The following is a 19,551-nucleotide window of genomic DNA, read 5'->3' as shown; positions in this document are numbered from 1 at the left end:
CATACATGTATTGTTGGTTAGTGGGTTCGATTCCCGGTCTCTGGGCCTTGGATTTTATTTAATGGTTAATAAAAGAAATTTACAGTAAAGTATGTTTGCTATTCGCCTCCGACCGACAACTAATTGGTAGTTGGACGTAAAGCCCGCCTAAAAAAATAGTCAATTACTTTTTATATTGTAAGACATATCTCTTTGAAACAGTTTTCTAATTATTTTTCACTAAGATCATCGTTATTGCTAAAAACAACCTCATGCATTCTATAAGGACACTGCCTTGTAGATATCACAACTTTGGAAAAAAAATCATAGCCGTTACTTCCGGAAAGCTAGATTTTTGTATCCACATGCACGTTAAGAACTGAATAGTTTAAAATATCCAAAACAGTGTTTTAAAAAACAAAAATAAAAAAAACTTAAGTCTGGGAATTTGAAGAATCAGTCGGTGTAGTAAAAGAAATTAAATATCAAGAAGCAGTGCCAACTGCTTTAGAAAGGGTAGACATAGGGGTGGGGAAGGTCTCGGTACATTTGCAGCGCTGCTTGTTGCCAGAATGTGAAAAACAAAACTTAAAATAATAACGGCAGAAAAAATAAAAAAATACTTATACAGAAAAACAAACGCTCTGACTTAGCGGGAAGTTAAAAAAAAAAAAAAAAAAAAAAAAAAAAAAAGGTGGTCCAGCAGAGATGGGATGCTTTTAAAAATTCTAGAAGAGTGATCATTTCTGGGTTGCTTTGGTCGGCGATACTCTCTACACTTTTATAAAATGGTGATATAAATTTCAAATGGAGGTAAAACATTGTCTACCTCGCACACGCTACTAGATATATATAAAAAATACCAATGTAAAAGAGAAGATTTATACATCGGCTTTTGTTGGGTTATTTTAATTGCGTCTCCGTTATGACACAGTGTTTGGTTGTGTGAAAACAGACGTACGCACGGACAGTGTGTAGGAGAGAGAGGCGAGATTGAGCGAGATGGTGCGTGAAAGAGACTAAATTAGACTGGAGCCTGATTTAGTCATCACTGAACCTGACCCGATTTGACGGAAGTGAATAATTACCCCAGTTTCCCCTGTAAAAATATCGCAAACTTCAAAAAAAAAAAAAAAAATCAATTCCAAAAAACGTTCGTCTTTTTCTATTTCCTGTTCCGCCTCTATTAAGCAGCTAATTATGTAATAAGATATTGTGAACTTGATAAAACAATACAAAAAATACAAGCCAATCATTTAGGGTGGATTTTAATTATTAATTAACCAGTTATTTATAGGGTACATTATGCCAAAACGTTTTTTGCGAACAAGAGATTCCATTATTTACTCGGACAACTTTACTCAAAAAAAAAAACAATACAAAGGCTATTAATCTAATTTAAAAAATTTGCTCTCAGACTAGTGAGCAAACATATTTATTTGATTTTTTTTTTTTTTTAAATTTAATATTATACTTTGTAGAAATAAAAAAACAAAAAGTAGTTCTGTAATTTTACGCGGACCGAGAGATCAAGGCTGCCAAAAGTTTTCGTTTTTATGCAAAATAAAAAAATAGTCTGCGTAATTTTTCAAAGGTTAGTCACAGTAAACATTTTTGGCATTAGATCTCTATCAAGTAAAACCTTTACGAAAGAAAAATAGATAAATAAACCCAAAAAAAAAGACGTATCCAAGTATTATTAAATTGTTTAGCCACATTTAGCATGCAAATAAATTACAATTAATGTGCAATATTTGTTCATAATGTTTCCAAGCGGAGATCACAAGATCGAAACCAGCGGTTGGCCCTTAAATTTTTTTTCTCTCTCTCTCTTTTCTCTTCCTAAGAGCTTCTTACAGCTCACTGTCCAACAAAGATGGGCTGAGCTGTCTGTAATGAGAGAACACTGTCCACAAGCTGACATTGCTCTGGAAAAAAATAGGCCAATCATTTCAGCGGATCTCGGATGTTCGCGCATTGAATTGGGAAAAAAGAAAATAATAATAATAATAATCATGTTTTTCGGTGCCCCCTTTTATACTATTCGATTAAAAATTAAGCTGAGTGTGTCCGGAATCAGTATAGGATCCGATCATCGATATTATCTAGCACTACTGATCAATTTATTGGCAGAAGTTTGAAATAAATTGTAGATACAGTCGGAGCCTCCCATAAAGGGGCCACTCTCACTAGCGGCCACCTCCATTTACGGGCCAGTTTTCCGGATTTCCCCGTTTTACCACTAAAATACACTTTCTGTATAAAAGAACCTCCGTCTAACGATCACTCTACATAGCGACCGCGGACAATCGATTTTCAGGGAACGGACTAAATGTTTCACCTCCCACCAACGACCACCTTATTATTAAAAAAGTTCGTTTGAAGCGGTGATATAAAAGTAATTATCCCCTCTCAAGTTTTCTGTTTTTTTTTTCCTGGTTTTTCCTAAAGTTTCCTATATAAGCTCCATACATCTTGTACCACTTTTAATCTCATTTTTCAATATCACTTTTGACGTACAATATTATTTTTTCCGATATGTCTCTCTCAAACGAAAGTGGGTTTAACTCTAGAAGAGAAAATAAATGTGTTGGAAGATTTTGCAAAAACTAAATCCCAGCCATCGTCAACTTGCCGAAAGGTTTGTTCTATTTCAGAAATAGTTCTGAATAAATGTGATGATTATTATAAAAATTATTAATTAAGTCAATAATATGTAGTTCTTTTGATAAAGCTTTTGGTTAATTAAGAAAAAATAGCTAAATAATTATGCAATTATGAACGTTTTTAAATCTATTAATAATAAACCATTTTTAAATAGATGTTTGAAAAAAAAAAACCATATTTTTCATAATGAAACTTGCCTACACTCCTTCTAACGGCCACCTCCAAACAGCGGCCACTTTGCTTTCCCCCGCCAGTGTCCGTTATAGAGAGAGTCGACTGTATTTAGGTGATCGTCAAAAAAAAAAAAAACCTTTCAGTCAAGTGGTACTTCCGTTCAATGATTAATCCGCTAATTTTCTATTGGATCCTAAAAAAAAAAACACACACGATACTCAGTCGATTCCAAAATACGTATTTCCGGTGTGAATTTCATTTCGAAAATTTGTGAAACAATCACAATTTCCTCTCTTTTTTTTTGAGGAATTAGGGAGAGTATTTTTAAAAAAATAAGAGTTTCCACATTACTTAGTTGCCCCTCTTCCCTCTCCACCAAAAAAAAACCGAGCGTTTTATTATTTTTTATATTTTAGTTTCCATAAAAAATGATAAAAGGACAATGGTAGTATAGGAAATTAACGGACAGTTATGAGTTATATTAGACAGTGTTATGATAAGTGGTTATGGGAAGCGTAACGGAAGAAGAATACACTCGACGACAGGCTGAGTGTGCACAAGAAAAAAGATGCAAAAAGAGAAGTTCAAAAAAACAGAATCAAAAAGAGAAACGAGAAAAAAAGGTACAAAAAGAGGGAAATTACAAGCATCACCTTGCACTTGGCTGGATTCGCCTTTTAACCTGTCCTTCTCTATTGAGATATGAACTGATCAATTTGATGCCGATTACAAAGAGAAAGAAAGAAACCCCCGAAGATGAGGCATAAAAGGGAAGTCTTGAGATGAACTGTTGAAACTAGCTGCATCAGTGTACACCAGGGAGATAATACAATGGGGCATCTCTATTCCCGCCGCAATATAATAACTGGAACTGGGGTAATAAGGGGGTACTGGGTTGTTTTCTTTTTCTTAAAGTAGGTAAAAAACTGGGGGTATAATTCAACTGGCTGAGGGAACAAAAAGCAAAAAAAGTATTGAGTGAAATAGACGGGGGACCCCAGCAATCGAACCTATCATCCTCTTCACAGGCAGAGAAATCTTCCTAGATCCCCCGCTGAGCTGGGGTCCCTCAACAGTACGGGGTGGGGTGGTTTCCTTTTTTTTTCTTGGACCCCCTCAAAAAACTATACTACCAATACAGGACTACTTGTGGAAGAAGTGTGTGAACCTGAAGTAAGGACGTCAGAAAGCCCTCGGTTACAGCGTGAACTTTATTTTTTTTAAGAATCAATGTGTTTTTTTTCTTTTTCACAATTTAAAAAAAAACATAAAATAATAAGGAATCTCCCTGGCTAAAGAAGGGGAGACAGAGAAATGAAAAGAGAGGTGAACCTTTAGGGTTAAACGATGCCAAATGAGAGTCGATTTAGCAGAAAGAAAAGCGGACCTGCATTACGGTTGTTTGATTTCCTTCACTCTCTCTCATTTTTACCTTTTAAGGAAGTTTAACTTGATGCGGCAAGAGTTCAACGATGCGATCAACCGCTGGATGTGGAGGAATTAAAGTAGGAAGGGGCGGAAAAAAAAGATTGAAGAATATCGTTACGTTACCTTTTCTTTTTATTTACTTTTTATTATTCTTGTCAAGATTTTGGCGCATCAGGCTGAAACTTGAGAATGTAAACATTAAAGGAGAAGATAAACCCGTGAGAAAGGGTGTAATTGGAGGGAATTTATTTTTTAAGATGAATTTGAGAATAAAAAAGTAAAAGTAAAGTAAATGGCTATTTTTTCAGGCAGGATTTACGTCCAACTATCAAATTTGGTGTCACGGACGGAGGCGATTAGCTAACTATACTTTACTGTAAATTTCTCATATAAATCATTGGGAATATAGACTAGTACCGCAATACATCTTAGCTGTGCGGGTCTAGCCTATAACCGCTCCGCTATCGTGGCGATTAGCTAACTATACTTTACTGTAAATTTCTCATATAAATCATTGGGAATATAGACTAGTACCGCAATACATCTTAGCTGTGCGGGTCTAGCCTATAGCCGCTCCGCTATCGTGGCGATTAGCTAACTATACTTTACTGTTAATTTCTCATATAAACCATTTGGGAATATAGACTCGTACCGCAATACATCTTAGCTTTGCGGGTCTAGCCTATAACCGCTCGGCTATCGTGGCGATTAGCTAACTATACTTTACTGTAAATTGCTCATATAAACCATTAAATAAAATCCGAGGCCTAAGACCGGGAATCGAACCCAGTACCACAATACATAATATCTTCACAGAATTTGAGTCTAGCCTATAACCGCTCGGCTATCGTGGCGATTAGCTAACTATACTTTACTGTAAATTGCTCATATAAACCATTAAATAAAATCCGAGGCCTAAGACCGGGAATCGAACCCAGTACCACAATACATAATATCTTCACAGAATTTGAGAATATTCTTCGTGAATTTAGATTAATAACAATGATAATAACTGACGACATTCAAATAGCTGACGTAGTTGTTCCAGTAGTACACACAAGAAACCAGTAGTGTACAATTAGAAAGCAACAGAAATCTTGTACTATAAGGTTTGAAGGAAGTGCAAAAAAAATACTGAACACAGTTGAATCTAAACATCTCACAGCATCAGAGTGTGGCCCTCAACGTTACCTTCTCTTTCTCGCCTATAAGAGCCTGGATAGTAATCAGGTTTTCGCAGAGTGAACACCTCTCTAGGAGCATCTTCCTAGGACTTCACTGAAGATCTGGGTCAGAACAGCTGCAGGTACCTTCTAGGAGCTGTTGTAGGAGAATGATTATTGCTAACTACTCGCACTTTTCTGGAGAATTTAGTTAAATTACCTGGGCGTTTGGGGTGGCTGTAGTCTCGAGTAGAAAGGTCTAGAAAGATCTATTTAAAGGTCTAGAAAGGTCATAGAGCTGTACGTCCTATTATGTGCAATTATATCCACATACAAGCTTCTTCAGGATGCTCTAGATGTTCCTGATGTCGAGAGAACTTCCAAACAAACTGGGCTCGTGAAGATCAGGAAATTTAGAAAGCTCTAAAACAAGGTCCAAGACAAATACTACTTAGAAACTTGTTTGAATTATAAGCATCTTAATCTTATTTATCTCAAACAATAATCTGTTGATTCTTCTAGCCGTTATGGTCTTTTTTGGAGGGGGAGAAAAGCTCAAGGCGATGATCATAATGATTACGGAAATTAAAGCTCCACAGGTGGGTTAAAAATAGGTGACCAAAAAACAGCATAAAGTACCGGTTCTTCAGTAAAGATCCCTGTTCAAAGTCGTTTCCAGCAATGTACTGGTCAAAATAAAGACGAACAGATAACGGAAGTAAAGCTCTGAGCTGAAACCTTAACACTAGATTTTCTCTACTGGGATGACCATTTTTCAGTCCCACTCTTAAAGTTGTAGACACATTATTTAGCTGAAAAAAAATCGTCGCAAAAACTAACGGTTTGTTGAAATTACCCTTTGGTTACAAAATTTTAGAATTTATATAGTGCTAAGTTGTTAATAGATTAGGTTTTATTTCGCTGGCAGTTTCAGTTTGAAATATCTTGAAGCATGTTTTTAAATTTCTAAGCAAACTGTTCAAGCACGTAAGGTGAATTCAAAAATTGTAAATTTAAAAAAAACATTTACGTGCAAACAATCAAAATGACTAAACAATTCTTTTGATTTGTTTTTTGTGGGGCCCCCCAGACATTTTAGCTAGTAGCCCTGATATAGAATTTAGCACAGAAAACAGGCAAAAAAAACTATAAATAATGGCCACACCTATATTCCAAATTCTTCATCCAGTTTTAAATGTGAAACAACGATAAAATGCCAACAACTCTTTGAAAATAATAAATTCCCAATGATTTCACATTTAGGCAAACAAATAAAATAAAAAAAAAATGCAAAACAAATATATATATATATTTTTACTAAAAATCAACGATAATATTAATTACAAAAAGAGATTTTACATAAATATTCAATTCTAAAACTGACAGTTAAAAAATTGATTTACAAATTAGAGAGTTATGTTGTCATGAGTCACTTCTAAAAAAAAAAAAAAACTTTAAGCTTGGAAGATATATTCCAAATTAAGCGCAGCAAAAAACAAAATATTTAAGTTCGCAAACAAACAAAAGTGTAGTCTAGAATAAAGATAAGAAATTAACATAAATTTGTGAAAGCGGTTTCTTACTAAATTAAGAAAACTTAAGTTAAAAAAAAAAAAACTTAAAAAGTAGGCACTTTAGGTGTTAAGCCTAAAAGCTGAATGGTTAGTGGCGTGCTCCTTAAAGCTGAGGACATTTTGGGTTAATAAATTTAAGATTTTTTGGTCTGTAGATTTATTAAAAGTTTTTAATTGAGTGATATTTATAGATGAGTTAGTTATTCACTTGCAAGTAATGAATAAAAAATAATACTGATCCAAAAGGGAAGGGATTAGCTATGAGGTTAGCATACTGGACTCCCACGCGGAGGTCCCGGGTTCGAATCCAGCAGCTGACCCTTAGATTTTCTCTTCCTAGGAGCTTCTTACAGCTCACTGTCCGGTGATGGACAGTGTTGTCTGTAACGAGAGAACACTGTCCGGAGGCCGGCAGTGCACTGGAAAAAGCTCCGGGCGCTAATGACCTCAGCTGTTGATGCGCCAAAAAAAAAAAAAAAAAAAAAAAAAAAAAAAAAAAAAATACTGATCCAAAAAAAAAGATGGGCGTCATTTTTACTAGTAATAAATCGAAGTTTTTGAAGAATGATTCACTTCATTTTTGAGGCTCCTCTTATATACAAAAAAATATATATTATACAGGGTGAACCAGTAACTAATGTCCATAGGCCTACAGTGTGTAGTACACCTAAAGTGGAGTTCAATGACGTGTTGGCCAACTTCATATTTTCCACTGCTCTTGAGTGACGTCACTTTAATTTTTTTTTTCTAAAATCATTACTTTTTTTTGCAATAAAAATGTTATTACTCAGAAAGTTTTAGTCCGAATTCTGATTCTGTTGACACGATTAGAAAGACGGATAATTTTTCTAAAAAATTGACACCATTTCGAAGCATAAGTCCATTCTCCAAACAGCCTCAATCTTCCTCCTGGATACTGGGGAAAATGAAAGTAATCGAAAATTTTTTGAAGAAAAACTCATTAGACCCTTATCTAGACCTAGGTGCTGGCCCACTTTTTAGTAAAAGTTTCCTTGTCTAATGTGGGCTTTCAAACGGTATATCATTTGCCCAGGATTCCTTTTTGTCTTCGTATGAGAAATTACGTTTGTTTTTTACAAGAAAACGTGTTCATGAGCACTCAACAGTTTTAGTTTATCAAGTTGTTTAATTCAGTGAAAACTCTTTTAGATGGACCAGTAGTCAATTTTTACAGTAGATTGTCTTAAAATAAGGAAGTCAAAGGTTACAAATTGCACTTTAAGCATTTACTTCTGATCTCCCTGAAATATTTGGGAAAATGTTAGAAAATATTTTAAACCTCTAATAGGCCTATGGACATTACTTACTGGTTCACACTTTATGGAAACACTGACAAGATGGCCGCTATTACAATATGTCAGCTGAGTGTAACCCTAGTAATAGTATAACCTCTTCAAGAACTGAGTACTGTTCCACAATTATAAGAGTAATCAATATTCCAAGGCCTAGACTAATTGTACTTTCATCGAATTATATTAAGACGAAAAGTAATAGAAATTAAATTACAAGATCAATACATTTCCTTTGGTGATCTTTTTCATACTTCAATCTCAACTTTGATTTCCGTTCTGTTCTTTTTTTTAGGTAAAATTCTGGAAAGTTTGCGACCTGGCTGCGTAGATGGAAAGAGCCCACTCGATGGTCAACATCCGCCTCCAACGCCTCCGCACAGCCCGCGAAGTCCGCCACATCTGGTCCACCACCACCACCACCACCACTCCAGGACCAAAGATAATGGTCAGAATACAGTTCCTGTTTCCTCAACCGCCAGTATTGTATGTAACGTTTCGAAATCATCGCCCGCTTCAAGTCAAACTAATTTCCCACCTAGGGTAAGTGCTTTTTATTGTATTATTTAGTTGTTATAAACTTGATTGTGAAATTGATGGATTGTTTTTTTAAAAGAAACAGCTCCAGTAGGTTTGTAGGGAATAATTAGCAATAAATGTCCCTTAACATGATTGTGAAATCCTCATTTAATTCGCTAGTGATTCTCAATACAATCAATTCATAATCTCTTTTCATTTCTTCTTAAGATTGATTGTATCAATCATCTCTTATAATTGCCACATTCCTTCTTAAGATTGATTGTAGCACCTTAAATGCACACCTAAGTTGCAGCAAAATTTGATTTTATTCATTTTTCAACTTATAATATATCTTATTTTGGATCATTGCCACAATTTTCTTGAAACCTTACGATAATTCGCCAAAAATACTCCATTTTAAATACTGTCTTCAAGTGATCGTTAGCACCAATATTTTTGGAAAAACATGCATGTACTGAAAAATGCATTCAGTTAAGAAATAAATGATTTCCCAAATAATTTTCATCTTGTTTCCAATCGTGATGGCTCCTTATGTTAATGTTTTCTTTTCTTTTCTCTCAATCGTTTTAAGATCCATTTTTGATTTGTAGAAAGATTCACTGTGTGAAATTTAAACGTTACAAAACATCAACAATTTTGAGAAATATTGAAAAAAAAAAAAACGTTCAAAGCGAAACGCAATAGTTTAGTAAATTATAGTTTTTTGTTTGCACGAAACTATTTCAACCTTTCCTAACCTATTTAAACCTATTCTTTTGATTAGAGAATAATGTTATTGTTTTAAAAGAAACGGAAGTTTTGATCAGAGGAAAGGAATTTCTTGCTACGTGTCTTAAGTGATAAATCAATTTTGGTTAAAATATTCGTTAATGGAGCGTTGTTTTTAGCCCAAGAAATGCTCATTTAAAATTATTACTTCTTTTTTGTTTTTTTTATTATTATTAGTTTGTCTAAGAATGGTAAGAAACGGTCTATGTTTGTGAATATTGTCTTAAAAATGGTTATAGGCTAGACCCGCAAAGCTAAGATGTATTGTTGGTTTAGTGGTTTCGATGCCCCCGATCTATGCCTTGGTTTATTTAATGGTTAATATGAGAAATTTATAGTAAAGTATGTTAGGCGGTTATAGGCTAGACCCGCAAAGCTAAGATGTATTGTTGGTTAGTGGATTCGATTTCCCCGATCCATGCCTTGGATTTTATTTAATGCCTCAATTTTTTTTTGTATTGATATTATTTTTTTTTTATTTTTTTTTTTTTTTTGCGCATCAACAGCTCTGGTCATTAGCGCCCGGAGCTTTTTCCAGTGCACTGCCGGCCTCCGGACAGTGTTCTCTCGTTACAGACAACACTGTCCATCACCGGACAGTGAGCTGTAAGAAGCTCCTAGGAAGAGAAAATCTAAGGGTCAGCTGCTGGATTCGAACCCGGGACCTCCGCGTGGGAGTCCAGTATGCTAACCTCATAGCTAATCCCTTCCCTTATTGATATTATTATTTTAGAAAATATATTAAATATAAGAAGAAATTTCGTTTAATACAGTTTCATATACCTACACAATATATATTTTTTTTTATTATTAAATTCATAATATTGAGAAGAACTTTCCAGACATGTGAGAGTTCCAGTGAAGTGCTTCAGAAATAGCTGGAGTGCATGTGCAGCTATATAGGAGTGCTCTTGAGTTACCTCCTCTCCTCACCACGCATTCACACACACGCACACACACACACACACACACACACACACTCATTATATTACCAGATCGATAACAGTTGAGTGGTTACTATATGAGACCAACTACGGGGTCTATTTTAATTTTTATTTTATACATATATATACGTATGTAACTATATACATTTACTGCCTATCTGTTAGCATACAGCCTCAGTACTGTACCATTTTACATTATGTACACTAAAGATTATGTATAGTTTCTTGTGGGGCCAGGCATTACTTTATTTATCAGATAAGATTGCCTCCAAGTGTGTCCGAATATAAACTACGAATGAGTTAATGTTAAGAAATATTACATTATCATTTAATTTTTAGGCGCGTCAACAACTCTCAGCATATTGAAATTCTATATTTCCGTTGCGGAAGTCCTCATAAGGTTGTACCAATAAGGTTTTGGCCAAAATCAGTATACCGTAGTGCTGCACGAGACCGAGACGAGGCGAGACTTTATGCAGTCTCGATCTCGGTCTCGGTCGCTCAAGTCTCGGTCTCGGTCTCGGTCTCGATCTCGATCTCGGTCTCGGTTTTTTTAATTTTTGTTTAAGTATTAAAAGCGGTTTGCTATTAATAATCTTTTCAAAAAATGTTATTATTTTCTAATAATTATTTTAATTTATATATTGGTAATGAAAATGTGTGTAAAAGAAGTCAACTACTTACACTTCAGTGCATCATATATTACTATTACTGTTATATATCTTTATATAATTTCAAAAAGATGTTAAAAACGCGCCATATGAAAGACCCAAATAACATATCTGCCTCCTATATCAAGTCGATTCGTGAAATAAAAAATACACCTCCTCCCAACAAACTTCCCGCTCCATTAGTTATGGCTGTTGGTGAAGATAAAGAATCTGATGATTCACCTTTTGACGACGACGACGACTGCATCAATATTTTTGCACCATTTGCTCAAAAATCAGCAAATATCACCGAAGCATGGAAGACAGAAATAATTAATTATACCAAATTAGACCAAGCACCAGTAGACGTTGACATTTTAGAATGGTGGAAAACACTTGAGAATTCCTTCAAAAATTTGTCTAGAATGGCGAAAGATATTTTTAGTATCTGTGCAACTTCAGTGCCATCAGTTTGGGATTTTTTGTTTTAATTATTATTGGTGTAAATTACTTAATTTGTTTGATCATTCGAAGCTAATTGATTGGCTGACTAAATAGTAATGAATCTAATGTCGTAAAAAAAATTCATTTATAAAACCTCGCTCGAATAATTTAAATATTTTAATTTAAGATATCTATTTGATTCTTTTTTTTTTTTTAGATGCAAGAGGTTCTTTGCTCTTTATAATGGAATGGGTAGGTGTGCATGTTAGAAAGAGATAGTGAGTAGGCATCATGATTAGTTGGAATTATGCCCAGATATTTTTGTATGGCGCACGCGCGGTAAATTGTTTAGTGGATATAATCAACAAGAACAAAACAAAACAAAATTCTATTGTTTGCAAATGAAGATGATTGGGTCAAGAAAGCGCCGAAATAAATAAATAAATAACGTTATGTGGTTGAGTACTAAATACATACATGTTCTGTCAGTTCGTCTATACGTTAGAAGATGATAAAAAAAAAAATTAAGAATTACTTCGAAACAGAAATAAGCAGAAGGAGTGACAAAGTAGGTGATGACGTGTGTTTGGAAGATACAGGAAGTGGTAAATGTGTTTGCGTGTTGATCCCACTCAAACGCCGGACATAAAATCTCAGGCCACAGCCTCCTCTCTCATAACGATCTTAAAAACCTGTAATTAATTAATACATTGTCACCTACGCTAATCTCTTATTAACATTTAATGAAAACATAATCATTTCCTTTAGTAATACGAAGCTAGCCGACATATAGTATCCTATAATATTGTGAGCGTGTTAATACGCTGTCACTTCGATATGTATGCACATATATTATTAAATAATACGATTCTTCATCAATGAATCCTTAATTAATACCAATTATTTATCGTTTAAAAAGATAAAAGAATGTAATGTGTTAGAACAATGTATTTTTTTAAAATACATTAAATAGTATTTATTATAATCATCGTAAGAACTGAACCGGATGTGTCATCATAGAACGGTTCTTTCTTTGGTTCTAGAGGAAGTTTTTCTGTTTTGAGTTTCACCGGATGTATAAGTGTATTCAACGCGCACCAAATAGTTTGGGGCTCCGGAATTTACTGAGAGCAGAGGAAGAGAATTATTGGATGCAATTGGAGAAGAAAATATAATTCTCTTAAATGACGGCAGTAACACTTTTTTTATCCTCATCTTTTGGAACAATGTCGGCAATCGACTTAAGGATATCATCTGCTTCACTTGTCACCCGGCTGGGGAATGGAATGCTCCTAGAAGATAGCTATGGAAGTGACCACTTCCCTATATAGAAAACAGTATCCAGCCCCAAGAGAGGCCGAAGAGATGGCGCATTAAGCCTGGCAAAATGGAAGTTATATGCGGAAATGTCCTCCCTTAAGGAACAAGAATTACAGGGAAACCTTGAGGAATTTTCCCAACTTATAAACCAGAAAAATCCCAGAAATAAAAGAGATTAATCATAGGATTACGGTTCCTTGGTGGTCTGAAGAATGTCAGGAAAGCAGTGAGAAAGCGTTGAAGAGCAATAAGAAGACATTTAAAAGAAATTGTACAAGGGCGAATTTCATCGAGTATGAAGAAGGCTAATGCTGAAGCAAGAAGACTCATTAAGCTTCGTAAAAAAATAACTTGGGCGAACTATGTATCTTCTCTTAACAGAAACACACCGCAAGATGATAAAAAAAGTAATACGGAATGATGTCAATTACAAATAAGACGATCGAATTATCATTTTCATTGGGCCAGAATAACGTCTCAGCGATACTGCTTGAGACTGTTCTTCTGTCGAGTATTGCTGCTGGTCTGAACCCTTCTTCTTGGTAGGGCATAGTCTTTCTTTTCCGAGTTCTTATTTCCTGCTGAACGCACCCAAACTTTCCGCCTAGGTTATTTATTTTTCTTTTTTAAATATATTTGTTCCACCCTTATACAGAACAAATTCTTACTTTACAAAAAAAACTTTATTATTTCAACCAATATTGGAACAAAAATTGTGGGGCTCCGCTAGACCTTCCGGAAAGCCGGAAATAATTCCGTTGTAAAAGTAAAAAACAAATCCGCCCGATTACAAAGCATAACACACTTTATGGTAAGAGAATGCAATTCTGGTAAATATATGAGCTGCAGTAAATTGTGCATAATTTTTGGTCACCAGAACACGAAAGTTTTACTTCCGTTTTTGTTTTTTTTTTTTTCCACGCGACGTACTTCCTTCTAAATAACAACCGGCTATCGAGGCTTTCCCATCTAAAAATGAATTACCTAAAGTGAAAATTGTAACACGCTATACTATCTCTAATTTACTGCAGTTAATTACATTTTTTTAACAATTTACAATAATTCTACCGTTTCGTCTAGTTTTGTAATGTCTTCTTCATAGTTCCTGTTATAATAATTATAATTGCAATATAAGCGAACAGTTAGTGATTGTAACAGTGAGACAAGCATTTTTTTTTTTTTTTTAATTTTTCTGTGACTCGTATCAACTCATTTCTGGAAAATATTATGACGAAATGTTCTATTTAATTTGTTTGCATTTTCCTTTGCCTTTCTACTATTTTCCTAATGTCTCGTCGTACAATTAACTGTAAATTATAATTAATGTTCCCATTTCTGTGAATGAATTCTTCCATGTGAAACAAATTAAATTACTGACTCGACTAATTTTTTTATATTTTACTTTAATAGTAATTAATAGTTTTTAAAGACATTTTTACAAAAAAAAAATTATTATAAAGTGTGAGATCATTTTGCTTGCATTTTAATTGATGATAATGTTTGTAATTTAGAACCAGTTCTAGTAATTTGAGTGTGCAGTTCTTATTTTTTTTAATCAACCTTCATTAAATTGGAACTGCTGAACATTACACTTTTATAGAATTGAATAGAAATTTTAGCTCTACATGTGCAAGCAATGAGCTAACCAGTTGGAACTTATTTTGTCGAGAATGTGAAAGAACTGTAACCATCCTATGATGGAATTGGACTTCCGGTGGTCTTCTCCGGATTCCTTATTTTCGCAACAAAAAATTGGATTTTGAAATTTCCCTAATTCTCATTTCGCAAGTGTTTTCCCCCGTGGAAATGAGTAAGAGAATGTGCAAAAAGTACTTTAACTTAGTCTATATCCTGTTCCCTCAATATTTTGACGCACACACAAACAGGAAGTAAGGAAATTACCCACCTACACGAAGAATTATTTTGGTTGAATTATTCCAGCAAAAATTACCTTGGGGAAGTTATTTTTGGCTTCCCAGTTAACCACTTCCTTCTAATATGAATACTAGTAACTAGCAGACGCGAACAAAAAGTTAACTGGCTAAACAATCAACCAATTACAGCATTAAATCTCAGCATGGTAACCATGGTAGTACAGCAGTTACCATTCTATTACATACACTACTTGTATTCATTTATTATTTATGGAGTATTTACTTCAGGAATTACTTCTGGGTACCCGCATTTCACTTCCCTCTAATAAATAACCCACTTACTCGGCCTTAATTGAATCTAATTGTTAATATTAAGACTTGTTACTTGTGGATGCTGACTAAAAGAATCTTTTTCTTTTAAAATATTTAGTTTGTAAAGAGTTTCTATCATTCGAAAACTGTTCCTATATATTTTTTTTAACTTTGTATATTTACTGTTTGCGCAGAAGTGCGTTATTTGAAACCAATTTCCTGGTGACTTCATGTGAATTTTTGGTTTATGAAGAGGAGTAAAGTTCAAGTCTCTCTCTGTGAAATACTTTATTTGAGCTTGATCACAATTTAAGTTGGGCCTATCGCTTTCGTCCGAATTTTTTTTTTTTTTTTTTTTACTTATAGAACATTGAAATCTTCGTGTAGTTTCTGGGGTGCTGTGAACATCATGGTTTCAGCTGTATAATTTTTTAGAATATCTTTGATTTTATCCTACGTCATAGCATGCATTTTTATTGTAAACCCTCTTTTTTTTACGTACAACAAGAAGACGACACAAACTCAAATTATTGTCTTAATTAAACAGCCTTCACTCTAACTTAAATTTCTCACACGGATATGAGAACAATAAAACTCTCAATTTCTTTGGGTATTACACTTACTAGAAGAGACAGGATGTACATAAAGTCCAGGTCTACTCTAGCCTCTTTTAGACGTGTTGAAAGCAGATTAAAAAACCATTCTTCTAGTACCGACCAAATACAAGCGCGAACTCTACACCAGCCGTATTATAGCCACGAAATAATGGTCACACTACCAACATCTCCCTCACCCAGTCAACAACCACTGGATGATGGATGAAAATCCAAAACCTCAGGAGTGCAGAAAATATGCGAAAGATATTATCCAGCACTAAGGGCTTTTCGATAAATTTTCATTTTATTACAGTGGACAAGTAATATTGACGTCAACCATCATTTTTTTTTGTAGTAATTTTATGTTTCGAGAAAATGTAAATGCATAAAGTGAGACCACAGGAAATCCAACGAGTGCCGTGCAAGCTTTAAAAAGGAAGTTTTCAATTAAACTAATAAATCACCGAGACACAGAAAATTTCTTGAATTGACTTATCCACACTCAGTAACAGTGTAATAATTCTGTAACTTCAACTTGGACATAGAATATAAAGGAGCTGGCCATATATTTTAAGGATTAGAATAAATTTAAGAAATAAGTGACTCCTAGAATGCGCTGTGGAGCCGCTGCAAGAGCGACGAGAGTCTGGGGAATAGCCACAGTTCATCTGGCCGGGGTCCCCTTTATCGATAGCGCTATCTCCTTCTTGTCGACTAAGAGTACTTGCGGAGGGGCAGTCCCCCCTTCCTCAACACTCATCCCCACCAAACAGTGTTCCAGCTTTTGAACTCATTAATGAGTTATATCCCAACTACAGACAGACGTACGAACAGATATAAAAACCAGAATTCACACTCCTCTTGTAAAATACTTGTTTTCATTCTTAAAGAGAAAAAGAAAGAAATAAGAAACTTATGTACTTATGTTATCATGTTTAGTGGTTATTAAGTATTATTAATATTTATTATTGTTATTGCTCAAATTATTTATTTATTTATTTATCTTTAGCTTTATTTATTATCTTTCATACACATTTCTTTTCATACACTATTTGCTCGTAAACAGAATGAGTCGTGTTTATGTTTCTTATCACGTGCAGCGCTACTATCGCAGAAATTCGGTAATATCAACTTCCTTCATGGTAGCTCATTATGTGATCCTTCACTAGTGAAAATGGAACGAACCCTATTTTCAGGGGGTTTTGACCTCCCTGCTAGTAACCCCTAGACTGTTTATCCCCAGTAAAACAGACACTCCAGACTTAGTCTTAGTTCTGGTCAGGCACCGGAAATGCATGTTTTAAAGTCCTCAGAATATCACTTTTAAAAAAAAACAAAAAACTGACTGTGTTAACAGAATATCTCAAAAATGATAGTTCAACTTGGCATTCCAATTTAGTACTTTTTTATTCAGATACTAAGTTTTTACTTGCCGCAAAATTAAGTGCAAAAGAAGTAACAATTTTCTTCGCATTTCTATTTGATTAGTTCATTGAAAAAATGCTAACATTTTTGTCTTCAATTTAATTCTCAATAATATGTACTTGAATAGAATCGTAACTACTGAAGTGGCTGCAGATATATTCCTTAATTATACTTCCGCTGATGGTGTGAACACGTACGTGTGTGAGAACGTGATCAAGTAGCCCATTGGCTGAGTGGCGGAAACAGGGGAATCTGTAAAGATCACTTTACAGGTACGTGGAGGTCCGCAAATTTGGCGCTAGCAGATTCATTTCTTAAAACTTTTAAACTCTTTACACTTTTTTATGTACGAAAATGCGTGTCAATAGTTTTGTTTTAGGGTTTAACGAACATTGTTTGAAGTCGTTCTCAGGGGAACAGGAAACGTAGATAGCTATTCGGTAAAGTCGAATTTCCGGTCGATTTCGTATCGTACTTGAAATTTCCGGAATAGCTATTAATGTTTCATAACATCATACTGGTAGTAATTGTGGTAATGGGTTCGATTCCCGGCCTTAAACCCTTGGATTTTATTTAATGGTTAATCAAAAGAAATTTACAGTAAAGTATGTTAGGCGGTTATAGACTAGATCAGCAAAGCTAAGATGTATTGTTGGTTTAGTGGGTTCAATTCCCGGTCTTTAGGCCTTGGATTTTGTTTAATGGTTAATAAAAGAAATTTACAGTAAAGTATGTTAGGCGGTTATAGGCTAGACCCGCAAAGCTAAGATGTATTGTTGGTTAGTGGGTTCGATTCCCCTGGTCTAGACCTTGGATTTTATTTAATGGTTAATAAAAGAAATTTACAGTAAAGTATGTTAGGCGGTTATAGACTAGATCAGCAAAGCTAAGATGTATTGTTGGTTTAGTGGGTTCAATTCCCGGTCTTTAGGCCTTGGATTTTGTTTAATGGTTAATAAAAGAAATTTACAGTAAAGTATGTTAGGCGGTTATAGACTAGATCAGCAAAGCTAAGATGTATTGTTGGTTTAGTGGGTTCAATTCCCGGTCTTTAGGCCTTGGATTTTATTTAATGGTTAATAAAAGAAATTTACAGTAAAGTATGTTAGGCGGTTATAGGCTAGACCCGCAAAGCTAAGATGTATTGTTGGTTAGTGGTTTCAATTCCCTGTCCCCAGGTCTTGGATTATATTTAATGGTTAATCAAAAGAAATTTACAGTAAAGTATGTTAGGCGGTTATAGACTAGATCAGCAAAGCTAAGATGTATTGTTGGTTTAGTGGGTTCAATTCCCGGTCTTTAGGCCTTGGATTTTGTTTAATGGTTAATAAAAGAAATTTACAGTAAAGTATGTTAGGCGGTTATAGGCTAGACCCGCAAAGCTAAGATGTATTGTTGGTTTAGTGGGTTCAATTCCCGGTCTTTAGGCCTTGGATTTTGTTTAATGGTTAATAAAAGAAATTTACAGTAAAGTATGTTAGGCGGTTATAGACTAGATCCGCAAAGCTAAGATGTATTGTTGGTTTAGTGGGTTCAATTCCCGGTCTTTAGGCCTTGGATTTTGTTTAATGGTTAATAAAAGAAATTTACAGTAAAGTATGTTAGGCGGTTATAGACTAGATCAGCAAAGCTAAGATGTATTGTTGGTTTAGTGGGTTCAATTCCCGGTCTTTAGGCCTTGGATTTTGTTTAATGGTTAATAAAAGAAATTTACAGTAAAGTATGTTAGGCGGTTATAGACTAGATCAGCAAAGCTAAGATGTATTGTTGGTTTAGTGGGTTCAATTCCCGGTCTTTAGGCCTTGGATTTTATTTAATGGTTAATAAAAGAAATTTACAGTAAAGTATGTTAGGCGGTTATAGGCTAGACCCGCAAAGCTAAGATGTATTGTTGGTTAGTGGTTTCAATTCCCTGTCCCCAGGTCTTGGATTATATTTAATGGTTAATCAAAAGAAATTTACAGTAAAGTATGTTAGGCGGTTATAGACTAGATCAGCAAAGCTAAGATGTATTGTTGGTTTAGTGGGTTCAATTCCCGGTCTTTAGGCCTTGGATTTTGTTTAATGGTTAATAAAAGAAATTTACAGTAAAGTATGTTAGGCGGTTATAGACTAGATCAGCAAAGCTAAGATGTATTGTTGGTTTAGTGGGTTCAATTCCCGGTCTTTAGGCCTTGGATTTTATTTAATGGTTAATAAAAGAAATTTACAGTAAAGTATGTTAGGCGGTTATAGGCTAGACCCGCAAAGCTAAGATGTATTGTTGGTTAGTGGTTTCAATTCCCTGTCCCCAGGTCTTGGATTATATTTAATGGTTAATCAAAAGAAATTTACAGTAAAGTATGTTAGGCGGTTATAGACTAGATCAGCAAAGCTAAGATGT

General features: G+C 34.6%; 1 protein-coding gene across 12 annotated transcripts in view; it reads left to right on the top strand.

The window, feature by feature from the left end:
- Positions 1-19,551, top strand: part of LOC141450758 (zinc finger protein castor homolog 1-like) — a 295,992-nt gene that overhangs the window by 191,486 nt on the left and 84,955 nt on the right. For all 12 annotated transcript variants that reach the window (XM_074121525.1, XM_074121524.1, XM_074121523.1 and 9 more), the window contains exon 4: positions 8,591-8,838. In XM_074121525.1, the coding sequence (XP_073977626.1) occupies positions 8,591-8,838 (248 nt within the window). The remainder of the gene's footprint in view (positions 1-8,590; positions 8,839-19,551) is intronic.

The sequence above is a fragment of the Rhodnius prolixus genome, unplaced genomic scaffold, assembly GCF_049639745.1.
Source record: "Rhodnius prolixus isolate KJV_2025 unplaced genomic scaffold, Rpr scaffold_8, whole genome shotgun sequence".
In the NCBI taxonomy this organism is placed as follows: Eukaryota; Metazoa; Arthropoda; class Insecta; order Hemiptera; family Reduviidae; genus Rhodnius; species Rhodnius prolixus.
Note: the sequence above shows the minus strand (reverse complement) of the source record. Positions and strands in the feature narration are given on the sequence as shown.